Here is a 24,822-nt window from a genome sequence, read left to right on the forward strand (position 1 = left end):
GAGCTGAAAGGATAGGAAGAAATGAACAACACTGCTAAAAAACCATAAAATAAATGTAGACAAAACTTTTTAAAAGGGATTTTTCAGAGAGGGGCAGGAAGAGTCTACTTGACTTCTCTATGAATCAAAAAATGTTGAATGCCTTAAAGTACTTTAAAGAAAAGTGTTTCTAAGGTCTGAAAGAAAACAATACTGAACCTTCACAGTCATTCTTCCAACCACTGTTGTAACAGCAAATATGTGACCAAGAAAATAAAATCCCTGCCTTCAAGAAGAGAGTCATCTAATGGAAGCAACCCAAATGCCCATTAACAGATGACTGGATTAAGAAGTTGTGGGGTGCATGTGTAAGTATGTGTGTATACACACAATGAACTATTAGTACTCAACTATAAAAAAAATAGTAATAATTATGCCATTCATAGCAACAAGGATGGACATGGAGATTGTCATACTGAGTGAAGTAAGTCAGACAAGGATAAATATATGATATTGCTTATATGTGGAATCTAAAAAAAAATGGTACAAATCAACTTACTTACAAAACAGAAACAGAGTTACAGATGTAGAAAACAATCTTATGGTTAACAGGGGGGAAGTGGGGGAGGGATAAATTGGGAAATTGGGATTGACATATACACACTACTATGTATAGCAGATAACTAATAAGGACCTACCACATAGCACAGGGAACTCTACTCAATACTCTATAATGACCTACATGGGAAAAGAATCTAAAAAAGAGTGGATATATGTATATGTATAACTGAATCACTTTGCTGTACACCTGAAACTAACACAACAGTGTAAATCAATTATATTTCAATAAAAATTTTTTTAAAAAATCACACAAGGAAGCAGAAAAGACAAAGGAATGAAATATTGCCATCTGCAAAACCATGGATGAACCCAGAGAATATTGTGTTTATTGAAATAAGTCAGACAAAGAAAGACAAATACTATATGATAGTGATTATATGTGGAATCTAAAAAATAATATAAATGAATATATATACAAAACAGAAACAAACTCACAGACATAGAAAACAAGCTGGTAGTTACCAAAGTGATGGCAGAGGTGAGGAGGGACAAGTTAGGGGTATGAGTTAACAAAGGCAAAGTACTATACATAAAATAGATAAGCAACAAGGATTAACTGTATAGCACAGAAAATTATACCCAATATCTTGTGATAACCTATAATGGAATATAATCTGCAAAAATACTGGATCACTATGCTGTATACCTGAAATTAACACAATATTATAAATCAACTATATTTCAATTTTTTTTAAAAAAAGAAGAAAGTCATCTAATAAATATGTATAGGATTCAGTAAGATTTCAAAGAAGTATGAAATCAAATCTACCAGAAATGGTGAAGGTCTTACAAGAACTGACTCTTGGAAGATGACCAAGAACGTGCTACGTGAAGGCAGGAGATGATGTAAGAAACAGTATTCCAGATAAATGAAGACTGTTCAAAAGCAAAGAGGTATCAAATAGCATGGTTTATGGATAATCAGAAACTAATATGCGATTCCACTTCTGATAATGGTGGAGTAATTTGTATCTGGCTAACCCTTCTGCAACTAACAATTAAACCCTGGACAAAATACAAAAAATTAGGGACTTCCTAGGTGGTGCAGTGGTTAAGAGTCTGCCTGCCAATGCAGGGGACATGGGTTCAATCCCTGCTCCAAAAAGATCCCACATGCCATGGAGCAACTAAGCCCGTGTGCCACAACTATTGAGCCCAAGTGCCACAACTACTGAAGCCTGCACCCCTAGAGCCTGTGCTCCGCAACAAGAGAAGCCACACTGCAATAAGGAGCCCATGCACCACAATGAAGAGTAGCCCCCACTCTCTGCAACTAGAGAAAGCCCACATGCAGCAACGAAGACCCAATGTAGCCAATAAATAAATTAATTAATTTCAAAAAAATACAAAAAATATTTGAAAGCACTGAAGAAAAAAAAAACAAGCTGGCACAACCAGAGGGTAGTTAATCCTTGAAAAAAGGGAATTTTAGGGGGTGAGATTGAAGGGTATAAGGCCTTCCAGCTGAGGGCACTTCCCAGTCCACACAGTGTGAGCTACAACTCAGGCAGAAAGCTGTGGTTTTACAGGCTTTTGAGAAGTCAGCAAAGAGTATGGTACTGCCAGAACAGCTGAAAAGTGGTGGGAAGGGTAGGAGGACCCAAAAAAGAGGAAACCACAATGAAAAATACACCAAAATCTACTGTATAAACTGTGCCTCAGTCCTTGGCCATCCCTAAAACTAAAGTTGCAAGGGAGACTCCAAAGAGCCCTGGGAAAGCAACAGATTGAAGGCTGAATAACTGAGCAGAGATTTCAGCTGGTGTCCATTAGGTGAGGGACAGAGTTTGCATTCTGAGTATAATTAACTCCCTGCATGAATAAAATCAATACCTTTCAAAGGAAGATAACAGAAATCCAGAGTTTCAACAATGAATCCACAATGTTCAGAATACATTAAAAAATGACTAGACATGAAAAAAGAGTGACTCATAGTTAAGAGAAAAGGCAATCAATAGAAACTGAGCTTGATATAACCTAGAAGTTGTAACTAGCAAATAAGGACTACTAGTGAACAAGCAGTTACTAAAAATATGTTCAAGGGCTTACTGGGAAATATAGCCACAATGAACAAACAGATAGGATTATCTCAGCAGAAAAATTATAAATAAAAGTAAGTTCTGCAACCAAATAGTATAATATCTGAAATGAAAAAATCATTGTTTACAAGCAGATTGCTAATAACTGAATAAAGTGTCAATAAACATTGAAGGTAAATCTGGAAATAATCCAGACTGAAGAATACACAGAAAAAAAATTTTAAAAAAGGCATAAAGACTCAAAGCTCAAAAGACAGATATCAATCTGTCTAATATTGTATAATTAGAGGAGAAGAAAAAGGGACAGGAAAAATTTTTGAAGAAATAAGTGCCAAAAACTTCCCAAATCTGATGAAAGACATAAACGTATAGATCCAAAAAGCTCAGCAAACCCCAAGCAAGAAAAAATACAAATAAACCACACTTAGGCACATCAAAATCAAACTGCTGAAAACCAATGACAAGGAGAAAATCTTGAAGGTAGCCAGCAGAAGAAGAAAAAAAAGAAAGAAAGATACATTACATACAAGAGAATTAAGGATAACTGTTTGTCAGAAATAATGGAGGCCAGGTAACAATGGAATGACATCTTTAAAATCTTTGTACTATCATGAAGAAACAACTGCTTCAGACATGGTCCTTGCGATGTTTTATATATAGACACTGTTGACTAAGTGGTTTCATATATCAGATATTCAACTAATTGAAGTACATGCAAGCTGTCCTCTAGAAGTGCTCCAACTATTCAGTTGGGATTGAGTGTACTATTTGCTAGGAAAGCTAACAGTCTTGTTTTAAATTTTTTGTTTACTGTTTTGTTTTGCTAAACTTCTACCAATGATAAGACACTAGAAATTTCAGCTGAAATATTACCTTTTTTTGTCAAATTTTTCCATACATTCTAGAGGCTGAATGAACTGAAGGACTTCATCCCATTGACCATCAAGGATTAGCTGCCTATATAAAGAAAAATCCACACATGCCATCAAATTTGTGTTACACTAATTAAAAGCAGAACAGATGACGAGATAGCATTAGAACTTCACAAAGCAGGTAATGAGATTAACATTTTACTTCCTTCCTCAAACTTTTTCACAACTTATTTGTAACAACATACACTATTTGAGAAGAACTGAATCTGCACCCACTCTTCATTTTAAAATGTCTTTTTCACCTATGTAAAAACATAAAACTAAGTCTAAAAGTTTCTTTATTTCCCCACTAATCTTACAGTGTAAAGTCTAAAAGTTTATTTCCCCACTAATCTTGTATTATTTAGGGGCCAGTGTGAGGGTATGTTCCAGTCTCACTAAGTCAGTGGTCCACAAGTGGGGGCAGTTTTGCCCCCTGAAGACATTTGGCACTGTTTGAGGACATTTTTGGTTGTCACAACTGGGGTGTGACTGGCATCACTGGTATTTTAGAGGCGCTGCTAAACATCCTACAATGCAGAGGACAACCCCCACACTCACACAACAAAGAATTATCTGGCCCAAAATGTTAATAGTACTGAGGGTGAAAAACCCTGCTCTGAATTGAGAATTCAACATCTTTGAGGCATTCAACACTAAAGTTTATATTCTGAGAATGAAAATAGTAATGAATAATATCAAGTTTCATCCTACTTAAGTAGTCTATGGGAACGTCCAAAAGTTATAAAGCATTCAGATTACTGCTCTTTTTTCATAAAAGTAATTTCCCTACTTGTGCGTTTTTAGAACAGAAAATTTAAAAAGCAAGAAATAGGCAGGAAGATCTACATGGGATTTCCAACTTTTGATTCTACAAAGAATAAATACTAATAAAAAGCAACCACAATATATGTCACAATCATTTTATAAAGAGACATTTTAATATTTAAAAAGTAGGAAGGACACAATTTCAAAGGCCAGCGCTTTAAGATGAATACATTTAGTTTAACAAAAACTTACTATTCTATAATTCTTTGCATTTCACCTCAGACCAGTAAAATTTCATCACAAACCAACAGGTTTCTGCAGGGGGATATCTGAAAGCCAGTGCTAAATTCCAGGAGTAGCAATGACAGAGCCCAAAGAATACTGCCTCAGTACTGGTTTCTGACTATATCATTGACTAAGCTCCCTGGGGCTGAATGACGTTCCTAATATCAAACACAGGGAAGTGCAATGAGTTTAAATAAACTCTCCTGATATAATAAAGCTTTTTAAAAAGTTCCTTCTTCATGAGTTAGAAACACTTATTTCTTAAGACTTCACTAGTCACAAAATGCTACATATCCAAGATCTGTACTCCTTGTCAAAGACATTTGGTACCACATAAGCACAGAATACATTTCTGTCTGGAAATTTGGGTTTTTCTTTTTCCGCCCAATTCAAGGAAGGATATATTTAGCTTTCCATTTTGGCAAACATGTTAATTCCCTTTTGCTCTGTAATTCCACCTCTAAGAATCTTGTTTTAAGGAAATAACTCAAGATACAGAAAAAGTCATATGTATGAAAGATGCTCAATAAAGCATTTATTTAAGAAAAATTGGAAACAATTTGTCTAAAAATAGAGGAATCATTAGGAAAGTAAGTAAATTGAAAATTTTCAAAGCATAAATTTGTAATCACACAGAGAATTCTTATAATGTTAATGGATAAAAGTGAGATACAAAATTATAAATGCAACAGAATTGCTTTCTTAATATGCACAGAAAATTATCAGTAGTATGTGTGGATGGTGGGCTGATTTTTCTTCATTTTTCTATATTTTCTATAAAGAATATGTTTATATAACGAGTATGTTTTATTTCAATAGCTTGAAAAAGGTATTTCAGAAACAATTTCTTTAACTTTACAGAGTCTCTAATTTCTTAATCAAATATCTTTTATGATGATGCCACAACCACAATAGAGTTGTTACTCTTTTTAATGAATCTCTGGATCTTACTCCTGAAAACATTTTACAGAAAACTTTATTTTGTAAATGTTCATTATAAAAATAAACATTTAAAAAAATTATACTTAGTCTTTTCATGATTATAAAGATCTACCTATATTGTACCTATTATCTTATTAATACTTAACATTTCTTGGCATGAGCTACAAACTTCACCGTGCTAATGAAATCATACCTTAGGAAAAGCATATCATCTGAAAATAGGCCATTTATGACTCCACTTTCCTTCTCAAGGGCCAACATACTAATGTGAAGCTTCTTTGAATTCAGGAAGTCTAAAATTAGCTTAATGATTTCAACCTCTTTTACATTCACTGTTTCTTCAGCCGTCATGTTGATAGCCTAAATATAAAACAAAACAAAAACAAAAACAAAAATTAGTTCTATTGTTTTATTTCTAAGCGTTATTAACTGTCTGGAAACTACACATAACAAGTCTCTTGGAAATATTTAGTATAGGTACTCAAAGTGAAATTAATGTAATATTTGTCAAAACCAAGTCATTCTTTAAGGTGTGATATAGGTATGGCTATGATTTTTTTTTAAGTTCTTATCTTTCTAAGGTACACACTGGAATTACAGTGATATGAAGTCTATGATTTGCTTCAAAATAACACAAGAAGAGGCCTGTGGGAAGAAGTAAAGATAAAACAATAATCATAACTATGAAAGCAGGGTAAATGGAGGTTCATTATATTTGCTATGGTCTAAATGTTGGTGTCCTCCCAAAATTCACATGTTGAAATCCTAACCCCTAAAGTGATGGTATTAGGAGGTGGGGCCTTTGGGAGGTGATTTGGTAATGAGGGCAGAACCCTCATGCTTGGGATTAATGCCATTATAAAAGAGACCCCAGGGACTTCCCTGACAGTCCAGTGGTTAAGACACGGAGCTTCCACTGCAGGGGGCACAGATTCGATCTCTTAGTTGGGGAACTAAACTCCCACATGCTGCAGTACGGCCAAATAAAACATTAAAATTAAAAAATAATAATAAAAAAAAATAAAAGACCCCAGGAAGCTAGCTCAACCCTCTCTCCTGTGAGGATACAATGTGAACTCAGCAGTCTGCAACCAGGAAGAAGGCTCTCACCAGAATCTAACCATGCTAGCACCCTTAACTCAGACTTCCAGCACCTACTGCAGAACTGTAAGTAATAAATTTTGCTGTATATAAACCACCTAGTCTATGGCATTCTATTACAGCACCCCAAATGAACTAAGACAATATTATTCTGTCTACTATGTTTAAAATTTGCCATAATAAAGAATATTTTTTAAAGTCACTAATAACCAAACCATGTTTAGCTCTGTCCTATACACTCAATTCAATAAGCACTTACTGTCTTTTCTCTGTGATAGACACTGTCCTGTAGCCAGAACACACTGACTCTGTCCTTAAGAAGCTTACAAAGTATAGCAGCAACACGTAAAATGCTGTACCCTTGTTTTGTTTGGAACCAAACAAAACAAGGCTGGTTAAAATGTTCAACTTTAAGTCATATTGGTACTACCAACCTAAACATCAATGGTATTTTAGCTCTCTCAAATCCCTTCTCTTACCTGTGAGTCTGCAGTGATACAATTGAGCACACAGGTTAATTCGTCAAGAATTAGAACTAGGAGGAATTCTGAAGATCATCAGGTCAACATTCTCATTTTAAAGATGAGGCCACATAAGTTAAATGGTCTAAGTTGCTGCACTTTTCAAATGTTCCAGCTCAGAGCAATACAAAAGACTCCAAGCTAAGGGGACTGGCTGCAAACAAACCTCATCAAACGAAACAGACTGTAAGCATATCTTTCTCACAAGACCAATTACCTTTAACTAAATTCACAGAAACATAAACATATACATGTATGCACATGGATTTTTTTTTCAATTTGTCTACTATTTTGACAATTTATTTCTTCATAATGAGAAGTACAAACATCTAGCAGACTGGAATGCTCAGCAGATGAGTACATTTTCTCTCTTAGGTGGAGAGCATGGAAAAATAATTATGATTCAAATATTTAATGACATGAGACTAAGCTAATCTCATACATCCATCTCCACAATAAGGACATGCCTACCTCAGGAAACAGACAAATCACAAATCTCTCTCCCCCAACAGGCCAGCCACCCAATTCCTCACGTTTTGTTTTCTCTTTGCTATCTTCTGAGCTGACCACCCTTCTGTTTATAGACTTTGTCCAAAAGACTTTGTACAATAAAATTAATGATATTTCCATTAATAAATTCTGATCATATTTCAGAACTATCTCTCTGAGATTACTCCTAGAGCACGATGATCAGCGATTTTAGCATTCCCCAAATTTTCAGATAATTCTTACTAGAAAAGAATGGCTTTTGCTAATTTAATGCTCAGAAAATTAATTGTAAACTCCCCTCAAAGCTCTAAGTTCTTAGAGGGCACTTCACTTAAATCAGCATATGACAATCATACAACTTAATACAGAATTGAGACTATAGTTCTCTATTTTATAGGCCTCATATTATTCAACAGTCTAATACTAAGTAACTCTGAATCTATGGCAGTAGTCCCACCTAAATCATAACCACAAGTTTCATGCTGCCACCATTTCTGGTCAATCAATAAAGCCTAGGAGAAAAAGTAGCACATTCTTACAAATACATATTTTACACTGACTTTATATTTAGATTTTGGATAGATACAGAAAGTGTATTAATCTAGAATTATTAACCTAGAATTATTTGGGGTTTTTAAATTAATTTTAAAAAGATAAGTTTTAACTCTATACTGCAGAATTTCCAGTAGAAAAGTATTATACTTTAATCACCCAACCCAGAATTTTAACTCTTATAAACTTTATTGATGCTGGATACAACATAAAACATAGGCACATAACATAATGACTATATTTTAGAATTATTCTTTTCTAACCCACCATGTGTTACTGAAACATGTGTAGAGTCTCCCAAAATCCTAGTTATATAATTTAGAAATTAGATATGTATATATTTTTAAATATAACATATAAAAGCATAATTCACGAACATTTTTTAATTTTCTTAACCTATTAATCACTACAAAGCTAGAATTCTCTAATTCAGAGGAGTAAAATTCAATAATAAATGCCTCTTCCTCTCCCTTCAGGGGGACTATAAATCAGTAAGATTTAACTAGCTTAGGAACCACTAAATTATTTTTAATGAGATGTACAGTACATAAGTGTTCATAATTGTTACCTGAATTAACTTAAGATGCAAAAAAAATCAATGAAGAAATGTCTCTAAAAAAGTACAGACTAGATGATTTTGATTGCAACTGTTCTAAAAGCCACTCAAGGGAATTCCCTGGCAGTCCAGTGCTTAGGATTCCATGCTTTCACTGCCGAGGGCTTGGGTTCAACCCCTAGTTAGGGAACTAAGATCCCACAAGCCACATGACTCAGCCAAAAAAAAAGCCAATCAAAGGAATAAAGCTCTGGCCTTTCAATCTGACTATTTAGCCAAAGTCAGCCTTGATAACATCTTAGGTAGACTTGCCAGCCCACAGGACATGTGAACAATTACTCACCAGGAAGAATTTATATAGAACCAACAATAAAGTATATTCCACTGAAAACAGAAAACAAAATTGGCGGAGGGAGGGGGCGCAGAATCACAGTTTCGGTATTTCCATATAAAATGATAGGTTTACTGTAAAAAAAAAATCACAAAAACATGAACTCTATGAATTTTCCTTTAAGAAATAAATGTTTACTTCTATCCAATATCTGGACTAAGTGAGATAAGGAAATAAGAGTTTTCTTTAAAAGTAAATATATCTGGAAACCAGCTGGAAAGTGGTTAGTATTTTAGTATTAAAATACAATTAACACCTACAGAAACTAAATTCCAGATGGGCTCTCCATGGACTCCTGCTAATTACTATCTTAATGAATCAAGATTAATGTATTAGAGGGCAAGAAATAAAATTATTTTTAGAAATCTAAAATTAAAGGTAAAATGTTAACGATAGGAAAAAAAAGAATGGTAATAGAAATATGACTTCTATGTATATTTCCATACACAGAAACGGAAAAAGTTTCATGAAGGAAAAATATCAGTAGTGGCTTTCTAGCCAAATATAAATAGATATTTAAATGTTCCTTTGCAATGAGGTTCTTTTACTTACCTATAATACAGATTAGAAAGGAAGAAAAATGCACAAGGCTAAGAATGATTCAGAAGCATAAGATTAAGGGAATTAGGGCACAGCCATTAAATATTTTATAGTCAAGAAAAAAGTGCTTAAAAAAGGCTCCATTAATCCCCATCTCCATCCTAAACAACAAACACCACTTTCTTTAACCTTCCAAGAATTAGAGCGCCTAATGCTGAACGATAGTGCTTTACCATTCCAGTTTAGAGGCAAGCATGCAGATAAGGAAATTATATTTTATAAAATATCAAACTGCAACATAAGACTACTGTACCTTTCCCTTAAAAAAAAAGAAAAAAGAAAAAAAAAGAGGGAGAAAAATACTTGCTAGCTATCTCTTTAATAAAATGGCATTCCAAAAACTTACGCTGCTGCCAGACCATTTAATTGTAAGTGTCTGGTCCTTCAGCAATATAAATGTGACATTGCAAGTCACTTAATTTCTATGGGCCTCAATTTCTTCACACATAAAATAAGAGGGTTAGTTTAGTTAATTTCTACGATTTCCCAAGTTTTATAATTTAACTCACATTGCAATAACAGGAAGTAAAAGGGTTCCGTAAATACCAAGTCTGGAATAATCAGAAGTCTCTGATCCTAAGGTCAGTTTATTAAGAAGAAAGAAAATAGATCTGTTTTAGATCATTTAAGTAAAGAAAAGAAAAGCCATTCTAACTGCAAGGCTCTGTCACGTCTGCTAATCAGCTAACATGGATGCAGCATGTGTCCCTTCTTACTGTTGACAGCTGTTCTCTATTCATCAATTATTTTAATTTATCTTCTGGAACTGTGAGTGATTTTTGGCCTGAAGAACAAATTACGTTTAAAGCAGGTGCAGCTTTACAGAGCTACAAAAAGAAAAGAATCAATTAACATAAATAATATGTTGTGTATATGCATAAAATATCTCTGGAAAAAGACACAAGAAATTGATAAAAATGGTTGTCTCCAAGAGGGAAAACTAGAGAATAAAGAAAAGAAATGAAAAAAGACTTTTCACTATATACTTTTTCGTACCTTTTCAATTTTGTACCATGTACAATTACTATCTATTCCAAAAAATTTAAATATTATATATGAAACATAAGTAATGAATTTCCAATTGCAAATAACTGAAAAGAATTAGAAACATAATGAATATAATGTATTCATTATGTATATAATGAAGCAATTAACATTTCAGAGTAATTGTATTTTTTTATCACCTGAGACCTCTTCCAGATCCAATTCAAATATTATTTCAATCTTTCTTTATGAGATTAAAGTGTTTGTATTATTTTTATATCCAAACCCACAAATATGTTAAAAACATATTTAATTACTAAAGTACTAAAAATGTACAAGATAAGCAGACACAGGCTGTGTAATTAAGTCACACAAAAAACAGAAAAGGTAAATTCAAAAATTGCCAAATTTGGCACTAAAAGTGTAAAATGTAAATCTTCCATTGAACAGAAGTTGCCATAAACAAAGTTAAAAGACAAGGGACAAACAAGGACCAAATACAATACACTTAAACAGTTAAATGATTACCATCGAACACAAAAATAACACCTTCAAATCGGTATCTCCCCCAAAATTCCAGTTGAACAATAAGCAAAAAATACAAACAATTCACAGAACTACAAGTAACCAAAAGATTTATGAAAAGATGTTCAACTTCACTAGTAACATTAAAATAAGATACCATTTATGGAAAAATGAAAAAGACCTGATAATACACAGCGTTGGCAAGAGTATGAGTAAATGCCCCTTCATACGCTGTGTTAAGAATATAAATCGGGACAGACTTTTTGAGAGAGAATTTGACAGCATGAAATTTTCATCTATCGAAATTTTAAATGCATATACTCTTTGACTCACCGATTCCAACACTATTTCTAGGAAACTATTCTGCAAAAATACTTGCAAATATATACAAAGATACATATACAAAGATATTCCTTAAGATTTGCTCATAGTAGAGAAAAACTAGAAATAAACTGAGCTCTTATCAATAGCATTGTTAAATTATGATAAATTCATACTATAGAATACTAATGCAGTGATATAGATCTATCGTACCTTAAGCATAAAAAGGCACATCCCAGAACAATACAGCTATCAATAAGTATTTGCTGAATAGATGAATATAAATAGGCCTATTTAGCTTTTTTAAAAGGGAGGGCTAGTATCTCTGTGTCTAAATAAATGACAAAGAGGTCTGGAGGGATACATATCAAACTGTTCAAAGTGGTTACCTCTGAAGAGAGAAATGAGATTGGATGGAGGGCAGGGAACTAGGAAGGGAAAGGGGTTGAAGGGAGTTTTTTTCTCTTTATCGTTTGTATGATCTGAATGGTTTACAACCAATATATATTTATGCATTACTTATGCATTTATACATACATTTCTTATATAAATAAAATTGTTAATTTTACAGAGAAAAAACTATGAATGTGAAAAAAACATTATAGAATTAGATTTCAAAAGTTCTCTTCTATATCAAGGTACCAGGTAGAGAATCCCAAAGATAGGATTAACTGCTACATTTACAATGCAGAAACTACTGGCTACAAAAACCATTCTAGAGGGACTTCCCTGGTGGTGCATTGGTTAAGAATCTGCCTGCCAATGCAAGGGACACAGGTTCAAGCCCTACTCCAGGAAGACTCCCACATGCCTTGGAGCAACTAAGACCGTGCAACACCACTATAGAGCCTGAGCTTTAGAGCTCGCAAGCTACAGTTACTGAAGCCTGGGCGCCTAGAGCCCGTGCTCTGAGAGAAGAGAAGCCAGGACAATGAGAAGCCTGCGCACCACAAGTAGGAGTAGCCCCTGCTCTCCACAACTAGAGAAAGCCCACATGCAGCAATGAAGACCCAATGCAGCCAAAAAATAAATAAAATTATTTTTAAAAACTATTCTAGCATCTTTACTTATATCATTTAACTGATCTTTATAACAACCTTATGAGATTGGCAATTTCATCCCCATTTTACAGATGATGATACTAAGCTTTGTAAGGTTAATAAATTGGCCCAGTATTTATAGTAAGGCTGAACATCTCACTAGCAGCTGAATACTTCTTTCAGAGGTATGTCATACTATAAATCCTGATATCAATATCCATGTCAACATCATCCAGGAAATCTCTTAAAAGTACCTGAGGGAACCTATTTAATTGTGTAACAAAACAAAAGGACAAAGAGGAGGCAATTTAATTGATTTAAATTAACTTTTAGATTAATTTTTCATTAGTTCCTTTAATATCTGGGCTGCCATATCTTGACAGTCGGGCAAGAAATTGCCTCCTCCTCCCCATTTCATATCCTAAGCTTTGTAACAATGAAAATTAGAATTTCTGACTGTGAAAAAGAAATGCAGAGACAGAGAGGCAAAGAGAGACAGACAGAAAGACATAGGAAGGGAGAGAAGGAAGGAGGAAAATACAGTAGACAAAGGTTTAAAACCTAGCACAAGACTGGAACCATAAGTTGACCAGATTTTAAAGTTCTTTCTACTGTATCACACTGATTCCCAAGAAAGGGAAGGGCAACAATACTTTACAAAAACAAGGAAGAACACAAAATGGATACAGAGTCATCTAAATATACCAAAATGAAAACCCATTTTACTGGAATAATACATAAAAATTATTCCAATAGAGGCCTACAGTTCTATGATTTTTCAAATTATTTTTCTATTAAACAATGCTAATAGGGTGGGTAAATAAGCTAGAAGTCTACATTAATAACCATCTAACCAGACTTTCAAATATACCCTTTTAGCTAGAGAGACAAAATTATTAGCTCAACTGTGTAAGAAACTAAAATGAAAATTAAAAGATTACTTTTTATTTTAAATGATCCCTGCAGGTCCAATAAAATATACTTCCAAACGCTTACTTGATAAACCCCACCTAATTTTTAAAGTATGTTATCCAAATGAATACTGCCATCAAAAAACAAGCAGTATTGAAAATGATAGGAGGGATGAGAACCTTCAAATAAGAGAAAATATATATTTAGAACTAAGAACTCTATAGAGTTTAGCTGTTTAACTCTCAACTTTAAAACGAACTTCAGATTTTTAAGTATCTTTGAAAAACCATACTGAATATGGGGAAATCTGGATAAATCTAGATAAATTTTATTTTTTTATTTAAGAAAATTTTTAAGGCTTTTTGATTTTTTTTATTACTCAAAAAAGCTTCTTTCTTCTTCTTCTTTGGCTACGCCCTTCAGCATTCAGGGATCAGATCCCCACCCAGGGACAGAACTCAAGCCCCCTTCAGTGGAAGTGCTGAGTCTTAGCCACTGGACCGCAATGGAAGTCCCCAAAAAAGCTTCAATTTTTTATTTAGCTTTCTGACTCTGTGCTTGTGCTTTCAATACTTTCACAATGATTCTCTGCTCGTCAGTAAATGAAAGTGCACTTGATCCTGTCATGGGCACATTTAGCACACATGGAACCACCACATGCCCAGCTGACATGTTTTATCATTTTAGACAACCTCACAAGAACTTAAGGTCGCATAGCACAGACTCCTCGAAGTTGGCCTGGGCACACTCCACACGCGGATTTCGGTGCTTTCCCAACCTTCTTGGTATAAAGGTAAATAATTCTATTACCAGGGGTTCGGGACAGCCTGGTTTTGGTAGGGGCCGTACTGCAGGACAGCCTATGATGGTATGTCAAATGCTGGACTATTCTGAATGCCTGTAGATACCACCCGCGGAAGAGGAAGAAGAAACTAGATAAATTTTAATAGTGTGTTGCTATAACGCTTTACTACTGAACAAAACTTCGTTTTTGGAGCACAACCAAAAGCAAAATCAGGGTGTTAATTTGAGGCATAAGAATTTCAGATCTAAAAAGAAAATATGTAAAAAAAATTTATTTTATTTTTAAATAATACACTCTTTTAGGGACTTCCCTGGCAGTCCAGTGGTTAACACTCCATGCCCCCAATGCAGGGGGCAAAGGTTCGATCCCTGGTCCGGGAACTAAGATCCAGCATGCCACATGGCGCGGCCAAAACAAACAAACAAACAAACAAATACACTCTTTTAGCTCACTTGTTTAGAGCATGGTTCAGTGGATCTGTTTAAGGTCTCTCAGATCTTTGCTGTGTTCTCCAGTCTCAGACTAAATACTTTTCCAGTCAGAAAGCTCATAAATTGTGTCACTGATCTCAAGAGAAACCTGGAGGGTTAAGTTTGCACAGACCAAAGCAAGTAGTTTCTTTAAAACAATTCAAAATGTGATTCCTACTTACTAGTGAGTAAGAATGCCACCACTTGGTTGTAGAATTATTATTAGACATGAAGCAGAGCTAAGCACTAAGAACTCAAGGTCTCCTGACTCCCAGCCAAAAGTTTTAGGTATTAATCACTTAAAGAATTAAAGGAGCTTTAAATAGTTTATCCCTTAAATTGTCACAGCAGCTTTTGGTAAAAATTCAAATGTTTATTAAGCAAAATTTCAACCTATAAAAACACATGTAAATAAGAAATGCAGAATGTTTTCCAGATTAATATTTGTAATAAAAATTAATTTTAAACTCTAATCACAAATTAATGCTACATCAACTAAGATCAAAGTGAATATTCATATAAATTCATATAGTATTCTTTATTTATTTGCTTATTTGTGTGTTTTTACCTTATTTATGGTAAAAGGGATGCTTTATCTAAGAACACAATTTTGCTCTTCATTATATGATGAAATCTCTAGTAGTTTTCCGTCACACCTAAAGCCAAGGTACCAAAAGAGTGCTTTGTAAGATAGATTAAAATCATCCTTTATGTTCTTTTTGTACTCCCACACTTTTGTCTTCAATGAGAAAAGCAGAAATTAACATACGTGAGTATGCTTCAGAAACTGAACTATATAAAAAAATGGTCTGTTAGTAGGTATAGGACTATATCTATTGTATAGCAGTACATTCAGAAACGTAAGAAAATGTACTGAACTAAGTACAAAAACTTGGAAACATATTAAAAAAACACAAATTATACAAGCATTAACTATTGAAAGAAGTACAATAGAGTATATACTATATAACTACCCATTAAAGTTTTCCATCCTTAGCTTTTCTACTTCCTTAGCATTTATAAACTTTTCACAGAACTGAGCTGGAAGGTACCTTTGTCCACTCTCTGATTTAGTACAGAATATCTGAACACATCTCTGACAGATGGTCTGCCAACCTCTACATAAATGCCTCCAATAACAGAAAACTTCTATACCCCCCAAGACACCTGTGGAAGACAGTCTCTAAGACGGTCACCAATGAGACTACTAGTGTTTTTACACTCCTTTGTAGTCCCTGGCCCTTGAGTGTGGACTGGATTTAGTGACTCACTTGTACCCAAGTATAGAGTGGAAGTGTTGGGATGTCAGTTCCAAGATTTATAAAGAGATGGTAGCAACCATCCTGAGGGCAGGTGTGTCCCCTCTCTCAGACTGCTCGCTCTGGAGGAACCCAGCTGCCAAGTCATAAGGCAATTTTGTGGAAAGATCCAGGTAACAAAGAACTGAGGGAAGCCTTCAGTCTACAGCCTGTGCAGAGTGGAAGCCCTCAGTCCAACAAGGAACAGAGGTCCAGGTCATTGAGCTTGGAAGGAGATCATCCCTGAGTCGAGTTTTCAGGTGAGACCACAGCCCCTGCAGAAGCTTGATTGAAACCTCAAGAGAGACCTAAAATCAGAGGCTCCCAGCTGGGATGGCCCAGATTCCTGACCCTCAGAAACAGTGAGATAAATATTTGCTGTTTTAAGCCACTTAGTTCTGGAATAATGTTACACAGCAATAGATAATACAGAATTCCTTCAATTTTTTCACAAGTATAAAAAGGTATTTTGTTTTCTAATATTGAATTGAAATCTACTTTCATCTAGGTGTGTCTTCAGGGTCAGCATAATAAAAATGTTATGTTAAAAACTTTTACACATTTGAATCTGACAATCATCATGTCTATTCCCCTACTTCCTTCAACCATTCTTCACATACCTTCCAGATCCCCTACAATTCTAGTCATTCTCCTCTGAACATTTGTTAATCTCTTTCTTTAAGCATCTGAAATAGAACACAATACTGCAGGTGTGGTCTGGTCAACAACTGTACACAGTGAAATTAACAATTCCCATAATGTGGGTACCATACAATGAACACATCTAGACACCTAAAGTTGCTTTACATAATTATTTGTAAGATACTGTTTTTTGTACTTCCCAGAGCTTCATTTCAAAAGCTTTTCCTAAAGTTGGAAAGAAAACCAACCCAATTCTATTTCCAAACTTTCAAAATAATGTGTAAAAAAAAAAAAAAAAGCAAAATTTACAAAAATTTGTAAACAATATACACAGTAAGGGGTTAATATTCAAAACATGCAAAGAACTCATACAACTCAACATCAAAACAAACAAGCTGATTAAAAAATGGGTACAGAATCTGAATAGACATTTTTCCAAAGACCTCCAGATGACCAACAGGCACATGAAAAGATGCTCAATATCACTAATCATCAGGGAAATGCAAATCAAAACCACAATGAGATATTACCTCACACGTCAGAATGGCTATTACTGAAAAAGACAATGAATAGCAAGTGTTGGTGAGGATGTGGAGAACAGGGAACCCTCGTGGACTGTAGGTGGGAATTAATGATGCAGCCACTATGCAAAATAGTACAGTGATTCCTCAAAAAATTAAAAAGAGAACTACCAAAGGACCCAGCAATTCCATTCCTGGATATTTATCTGAAGAAAATGAAGACACTAATTAGAAGAGATATAGGCACTCCTATGTTCATTGCAGCATTATTTACAAAAGCCAAGATATGGAAGCAACCTAAGTGCCCATCAGTAGATGAACTGAGAAAGAAGATGTGGTATGTATCAGGGGTCCCCAACCCCCAGGCCACAGACCAGTACCAGTCCGTGGCCTGTTAAAACCCGGCTGCACAGCAGGAGATGAGTGGTGGGCGAGCACACAAAGCCACATCTGCAGCTCCCTATCGCTCGCTTGCATTACCACCTGAACCATCCACACACACATCCACACCCCCACCCCCGGCCTGTGGAAAAACTGTCTTCCACGAAACCCATCCCTGGTGTCAAAAAGGTTGAGGAACACTGGTGTGTGTGTACACACACACACACACACACACACACACACACACACACACTGGAATATTACTCAGCCATAAAAAAGAATGAAATCTTGCCATGAATGGACCTACAGGGTATTATGCTAAGTGAAATATGTCAGACAGACAGAGGTAAATACTGTATGATTTCACTTACATGTGGAATCTAAAAAACAAACAAACAAAAACAGTTAGAGAACAAACAGGTGGTTGCCAGAAGGGAAGGGTATCCAGGGAGGAAAGAAATAGGTGAGGGAAATTAAGAGGTACACATTTCCAGTTTCGAAATAAATGACTCATGGATGTGAAATGTATAGTGTGGGGAATATAGCCAATAACTATGTAATATCTTTGGGTGACATATTGTAACGACTTATGATGATCATTTTGAAATGTATAGAAATATCAAATCACGCTATTATATAACAGGAACATAGTCTTCAATAATTATACTTCAATTATACTTCACAAAGAAACTCATAGAAAAAGAGACCAGATTTGTGGTTACCAGAGGTAAGGAGCAAGGGAAGGAAGAATTGGATGGAGGCCACCAAAAGGTACAAACTCCCAGTTATAAGATAAATAAGTACTAGGAATGTAATGTACAACATGATAAAAGTAATTAATTAACACTGCTGTATACTATATAGGAAAGTTGTTGAGAGTAAATCCTAAGAGTTCTCATCACAAGGGAAAATTTTTTTTTTCTATTTTTTAAATTTTATATCTCAAAAAAAATTTTATATCTCTATGAGATGGTGAATGTTTACTAAACTTGTTGTGACAATTATTTCATAATGTGAGTCAAATTATTATGCTGTACACCTTAAACTTATCCAGTGCTGTATGTCAATGATATCTCAATAAAACTGGAAGAAAATAAATAAGCAAATAAATGGGAAAAAATGTTAAGCCAAAATGGACATTAAGGTACTAATTTTAGCTCACTTCTATAAAGTTTTCTGAGAGATTTTATATAAGTTCCATTTTCTTTTTCAATAGATTCAACAAAAGTCACAAAGCATGGCATTTAGTCATAGGAACTCATCCATTTCACAGAATTCATTATATAAATCAAATGAATCAACTGTATATAGTATAAAAATTTTATGTCCTTTTTCATGTCCTTTTTCTATAAAATAGTGTTGACTTGTGAAATGAGATCAACCTCCTAGTAGAATGGCAAGCATGTGACTGGTGCAATATAAATTTCTTCCCTTTAGAACTCATAAGGTAAGGACGTTGTCCTTGGGACTTCCCTGGTGGGGAAAAATGTCGTTAAGAACCCGCCTGCCAATGCAGGGGACACAGGTTAAATCCCTGGTCCGGAAAGATCCCCCATGCCTCGGAGCTACTAAGCTGGTGCACCGCAACTATTGAGTCTGTGCTCTAGAGCCCTCAAGCCACAACTACTGAGCCCATGCGCTGCAACTACTGAAGCTCACACACCTAGAGCCTGTGCTCTGCAACAAGAGAAGCCACTGAACTGAGAAGCCTGAGCACCACAAGGAAGAGTAGCCCCTGCTCGCCACAACTACAGAAAGCCTGTGCGCAGCAACGAAGACCCAACACAGACAATAAATTAATTAAATTAAATTTTTTAAAAAAGGATGTTGTCCTTAGGGCTGCTAATTACATGCTATGGAAGAACTACCGTGCTGTGGATAAAGTATAAAAATTTACTCTGGAAAAAGTTCACCTCATTTTTTTTTTTTAATTTAGGTATAATTTTAAAACATTGGGAATCGTGATTAGATCAATTATGTTAAAAATGCCACATGGGGAGACTCCTATTTGTGGTAACACATTTGAAGTAAGTATTCATTTAAAAATACTTGCATCAGGCTTCCGCAGTGGTGCAGTGGTTAAGAATCTGCCTGCCAATGCAGAGGACAAAGGTTTGAGGCCCGGTCCAGGAGGATCCCACATGCCGCAGAGCAACTAAGTCCGTGTGCTACAACTACTGAGCCTGTGCTCTGAGCCTGAGAGCGACAACTATTGAGTCCACACGCCTCAACTACTGAAGCCCGCGCACCTAGAGCCGGTGCTCCACAACGAAGAGTAGTCCCTGCTCACCGCAACTAGAGAAAGCCCACGTGCAGCAACAAAGACCCAATGCAGCCAATAAATAAATAAATTTTAAAAAAAAAAGAATAAAAAGTAAAAATACCTGTGTCTACTATGTGCTAGCACCACGCTGCGTCCCTGAGATACAATGACTGAGTTACTATGGTGAATGAGAAGATAAAACACGAAAGAAGGGCTTATAAGGGAGGGTGTGGTGTTTTGCAAGGTATCTTTTTACTCAAACAAAAACACACTTAAAATAAAAAGGAAGAAAAATCAGTTGAAATATGTAAGCTTTGGCTATTCAATGTAATGATCTCAAAATTAAATGGCAAAAAAAAAAAGTATTCTCAGACATGGGTCAGTACTGGATTTATAACCTGAAGACCTGGATTAAAGTCTTCTGTATAAAAATAATATACATAAAATATAAAGAGTACCATAAAAAAATTACAAACAAAATGCCATTAAGTTCAGAGGAATTATGAGGTATCTTGTTAAGAATGGGTCTGAAGGATCGTTAATATCCTAACAAGCAGAGATGGGGAGGGAAAAGGTACTAACGTTTATTGTGCAGCCACTATGTCAGGTCCTGTGCTAAATATTCCATACATCATCTATATAATTCCCACAACTCTCTAATTTCATTTTACAGATGATTACACTAATGCTCTGAGACAGATACTAACATTTATTATGCATCCACTATTCAGGTCCTGTGCAAAATATTCCCATACATCATCTATATAATTCTCACAACTCTCCAATTTCATTTTACAGATGATTACACTAATACTCTGAGATGCTAGTTACTTGCCTAAGGTCACATTGCAAAAAGTGCAGAACCAAGAACATGGGACAACCGGGTCTAAAATCCTGTGACCTTTCCACTACAACATTCTGGCATATATACAGGGGTGAAAACAAGAGAGGATAATTAGGATTCAAGTAATTTTGAGCCTAATGTCAAAGTTTTACAAAATGGAATTCAACTTATGTCCTGTCCTATACAGTGATTTGTCATTCATTACCTGAGTAAGTCTAAGGCAATGCTTCTTAAACTTTTCTCCGTAAGAACAGAAGAAACCAAACTCATCCCCACACAGCCCATAAGTATAAAATTTCTCTGAAGTTTTTGAATTTTACCTAGAAATTAGTGTGAATATTACATTCTCCATATATCTTCTGTTTAATATAAAAACACTATTTCTTATATGTCTTCAAGTGGAACTGATGACAACTCCATTAGTGTGCGCCATGTTATGTGACCACAAATTTCTCTCTTCGCACACTGTAGCTTATCTCTAATACTCCTATTTGAAAAGCATAGGTCAGAGGAGATAAAGTAAGCTAGTTCTTGATTATTCAAGAACAATGATGCACACTGAGGATTATTTAATACCAAATGAAACTCAAGTAACAGTTATTGGCCATAGCCTTATTTTCTAAAATATGAGAACATCTTACTGAAAGCAGGAAAGCAATCCTGACCCATACATAGGGAGGAAACACCCTTTTCTCCATGTCACCACAGTAATAAAGAACCTCTGCCAAGGAGTAAAGACGCATCTTAATAGTTTTCATGAGCCCTTTTAAGGCCATTGCAAGAAATAAGGTCCTGGACCTAGAAATGCTAAATAGATCATGCAGAACACTTTTAATTATCTCTCAATGCTTCTCTCTATTAAAAGGTAATCAACAGATGCCTTAAATTTTTTTCCAAAGTGCTTTCAAAAGCTTTATTTTGTTCAATTTCAGAGCTCATTCCCAGCCTAATACAACAGCAGGTATTATCATCTGAAAATTAGAGTCAATAGTAGGGTAAGTAGCTCTTCCAAGATCGCAATCAGTAGCAAAGGGAAACAAATCCAAGCAATCCAATTTCCAGCTTAGTGAGCTACTAAGGGAAACTGCATCTTTTCATACTTATTTTGAAGTGTTTCTCAAACTGCAGCAAATATCAAGCATATAACACACTGTCTATTTAGTAAGTAACTGATAAACTCGATTTCACAAACAGAAAAAGAGGCTGAACACAATTATGTAACTAGGGGCATAAGATAGTACCCCTGCTCTCTTATGATATAGTCCTAGTACTGGCTTTAAAAAAATAAAGAAAAACAAGAATTGGGAAGTGGGAGGGTGGGAGGAAAACAGTTTAAAATTCCTTCACAAAAAAAATTACGTATTTATAATGACATGAAATTCAAGTGTGTGTGTGTGTGTTTCCCCTAACAATATACTGTTATGGCTTAATTGGTTGGTCACTATAATAATTTTTCTTTCCTGTGTGGAAGCAAGTTACCCATTAAAACCTACGGTAAAATTGTTCATTACATTTTCCCCCTAAACGAGACCAAAGAATATGCCATATAAAGGAAAATGGGCTCTTAGGCGTTTCTCCATTCACAGTAAAATTTCAAGGCAACACATGCCAACACTGGAGACAAAAAAATTCTACTTAGATTTACTGTGAAAAAAAGGTTTATAGGTTATTAAAGCCTACATGTTAATCTCTGTGCCATTAACTTCTTGAAGCATTCCAAGAAGTCCGCAACAAAGGGAGGGAAACAAGTGTTAGGATCACAACCTATGAATCTGGGTGGAACAAAGACTTCTCTCATTATGCAGAGAAAACCAAGTTGCCAAAAATGCCCTGCTCAGATACCATACGTGGCTACCGACTGCATGTCTGGGTACAGAGAAGAAAAAAAATCAAATGCTGGTCAAATGTTCCTTTCGCCCAAGGCCTCGCGCCAGAGCTGGAGCCCCAATCTCTTTCTCCCCAACATAAGAAAGCGGCTTAACCCTACGAGTTCTACAAGCTCCCGTTCCCCGTGTCTCCTACGCAGGCGCCCCCGGGGCACCGGTCCAACCCGAGTTCCAAATCAAATCTAGTCGCTGCCCCTCTCCCCGACCCCGCCCAGACCCCCAAAGGCCTGCTGCCCCTGACCACTGACGTCAGAGAGGCCAAACCCGGCCCCCGCGGGGCTGCCCCAGCCCCGCGGCGCCCTCCCATCCTCCCGGCCAAGGCGTGCCCAGAAAGGGACGCGAGCGCGCCCCTCGGCTGTCGCTCGGGCTCGGCGGAGGAGCGAGGAAGGCAGAATCAGCGCAGTCAGCCGCCCTCCCGCCTCGCAGCAGCAGCGAGGTGGGCACCAACACCGCGCTGGCTTACTGCTCGGGGCGGGCGGTGCCAGGGCGAGGGGCGTCACTCGGCCCCCAGAGCCGGGCCGGCGGCGAGGGAAAGGTGCGGTTCAGCAGCGGCGGCTTCCCGTCGGCGCCGGGGCCTCACCCACGACCCCAGTCCCCACCCAGTCAGCACCCCGGTCTATCCAAGACCCTGCTCCGGGGCAGCGGACGCCGCCCTTAGGATCGCAGCCCTGTCGGGTGGTGACAGGCGGCGACGGGTGACCATGGCAACCCGAGGGGTGCAGCGCGGCGCGACCCCGCCTCCGCCTCCCGGAGTCGCTCACCTGAGGGCTCCGGGATGAGCCCGGAGAAACGGCGGAGGAGAAAGAGAAGGGGAGGCCGGAGGACGCGGCCCCGAAGCGGCGGGCTCTGGGCTGGAGAGAGAGCGCGAGGGCGGCGGTCTGGGCTCGGCGTCGGTCCTGCCTCCTGCCGCCCGCGCGTCAGTCCATCAGCTCGTCAGTCCGTCCTTCCTCCCGTCTGCCCCTCCCCGGCTGGCGACCGCTCCGCTGAGCCTCTTGCACACTGCGGTTGTCAAGCGGCGCTGGATCCGAGCCCCAGCCTCGAGCCGCAGCCAATCGCCGCGCTTCCCCGAGGCGCCTCAGGACCCCGCCGAGCGGGGCGGCCAGGCAGGTGCCTGCGTCGAAGGGAGAGTCGGCTGGGCGGTCCCCAGCCCGGGGCTGGCCTGGTGGACCGGCTCCCCGCTGGCGCTCCAAGGACCAGCTGGACTCGCAGAAAGAGCCGGCGCGGCGGTTGCGTGAGAGACCGCCAGCCGGGACGCAGACCCTTTGGTGGCTGGTGACCCCGCGTCCCGAAATAGGGCGGAGGGAGTGGTCTCCTCCAAATCGAGAGTCGTCTGCGCATTAGAAGTGACTCTGAAGACTCCTCCCTGATGATCTATTAATAAAGGATAACGAAATAAAGCTCGTCGCCTTCTCCTCTCTCTGCTTTTCCAGGTCCCACTTCCTTCCTGAAGACTCCAGCAGTTTAATTGCCCCCTTCTTAAATGCTTGAAGCATTTTTGTTATTTAACACAACATTCGTTGTTTTCCATTACCCGTTTTGGTCGTAAGCCCCGTGACAGCAAACCTCACTACTTCCCACCCTATCGGTGCAGCAGTTATTCCACAGATATACCTGATGCTCAACCAAGCTGGATTAAGCATTCAGGGGTATAACCATGTAGAGCTAAAGAAAAAATACAGGACACAAACCTGTAAGAACTTCGTTCTCACAAAGGCTAAAAGCCAAGAGTAAGCGGGGCCTCCCAACATGAGGGAAATGTGGCAAACGGGACTGGTAATAAACATCAAAAACATTTCTGGAAAGAAGAATTTGACCCAATTCAAGATAAATGAAGCGATAGCTTGCGGAAAAGGCTCTAAGACACATATTTACAAATTGATGGAGAACAATTTAAGCATAGAAGGTTAACTGCAAAACTTCAGTTGCCTAGCTCTGATTCACTCCTGGGAGAAAGTCTTCATTAAGAATCCTCTCAGTGATGAATGACAGAAAAATAAATGTAAACACAAGCTAATGTAACCCAGGGTCTTGATATTAAAAACAACAGGAACAACAACAAAAACCGTACAGAATTCATAAAATGAAAAAGTGGGCAAATATGATGTATCTTGGAAATAGTCTGTTGATTATTTTACCAGTATAGTTTACCTGACAACCCACTTCTCAATCTTGATT

At 37.2% G+C, this 24,822-nt stretch overlaps 1 protein-coding gene and 1 pseudogene across 4 annotated transcripts in view; both read right to left on the minus strand.

Annotated features, from left to right (window-relative positions):
• Nucleotides 1-24,018, minus strand: part of WDR47 (WD repeat domain 47) — a 72,342-nt gene extending 48,324 nt beyond the window's left edge. Inside the window, exons 1-4 of one of the 4 annotated variants that reach the window (XM_057723764.1) lie at nt 23,409-23,613; nt 15,381-15,468; nt 5,739-5,905; nt 3,513-3,596 (exon numbers count right to left, since the gene is read on the minus strand). In XM_057723764.1, coding sequence (XP_057579747.1) covers nt 3,513-3,596; nt 5,739-5,896 — 242 coding nt within the window. In that variant the 5' untranslated portion in view covers nt 5,897-5,905; nt 15,381-15,468; nt 23,409-23,613. Of the gene's footprint in view, nt 1-3,512; nt 3,597-5,738; nt 5,906-15,380; nt 15,469-23,408 lie in introns of those variants that run through there. The other 3 variants (XM_057723678.1, XM_057723926.1, XM_057723845.1) reach the window with 3 other exon arrangements.
• Nucleotides 14,072-21,031, minus strand: LOC130831735 (60S ribosomal protein L34-like; annotated as a pseudogene).
• Nucleotides 24,019-24,822: the final 804 nt, after the last annotated feature.

This window comes from Hippopotamus amphibius, chromosome 1 (genome assembly GCF_030028045.1).
Source record: "Hippopotamus amphibius kiboko isolate mHipAmp2 chromosome 1, mHipAmp2.hap2, whole genome shotgun sequence".
NCBI lineage: Eukaryota > Metazoa > Chordata > Mammalia > Artiodactyla > Hippopotamidae > Hippopotamus > Hippopotamus amphibius.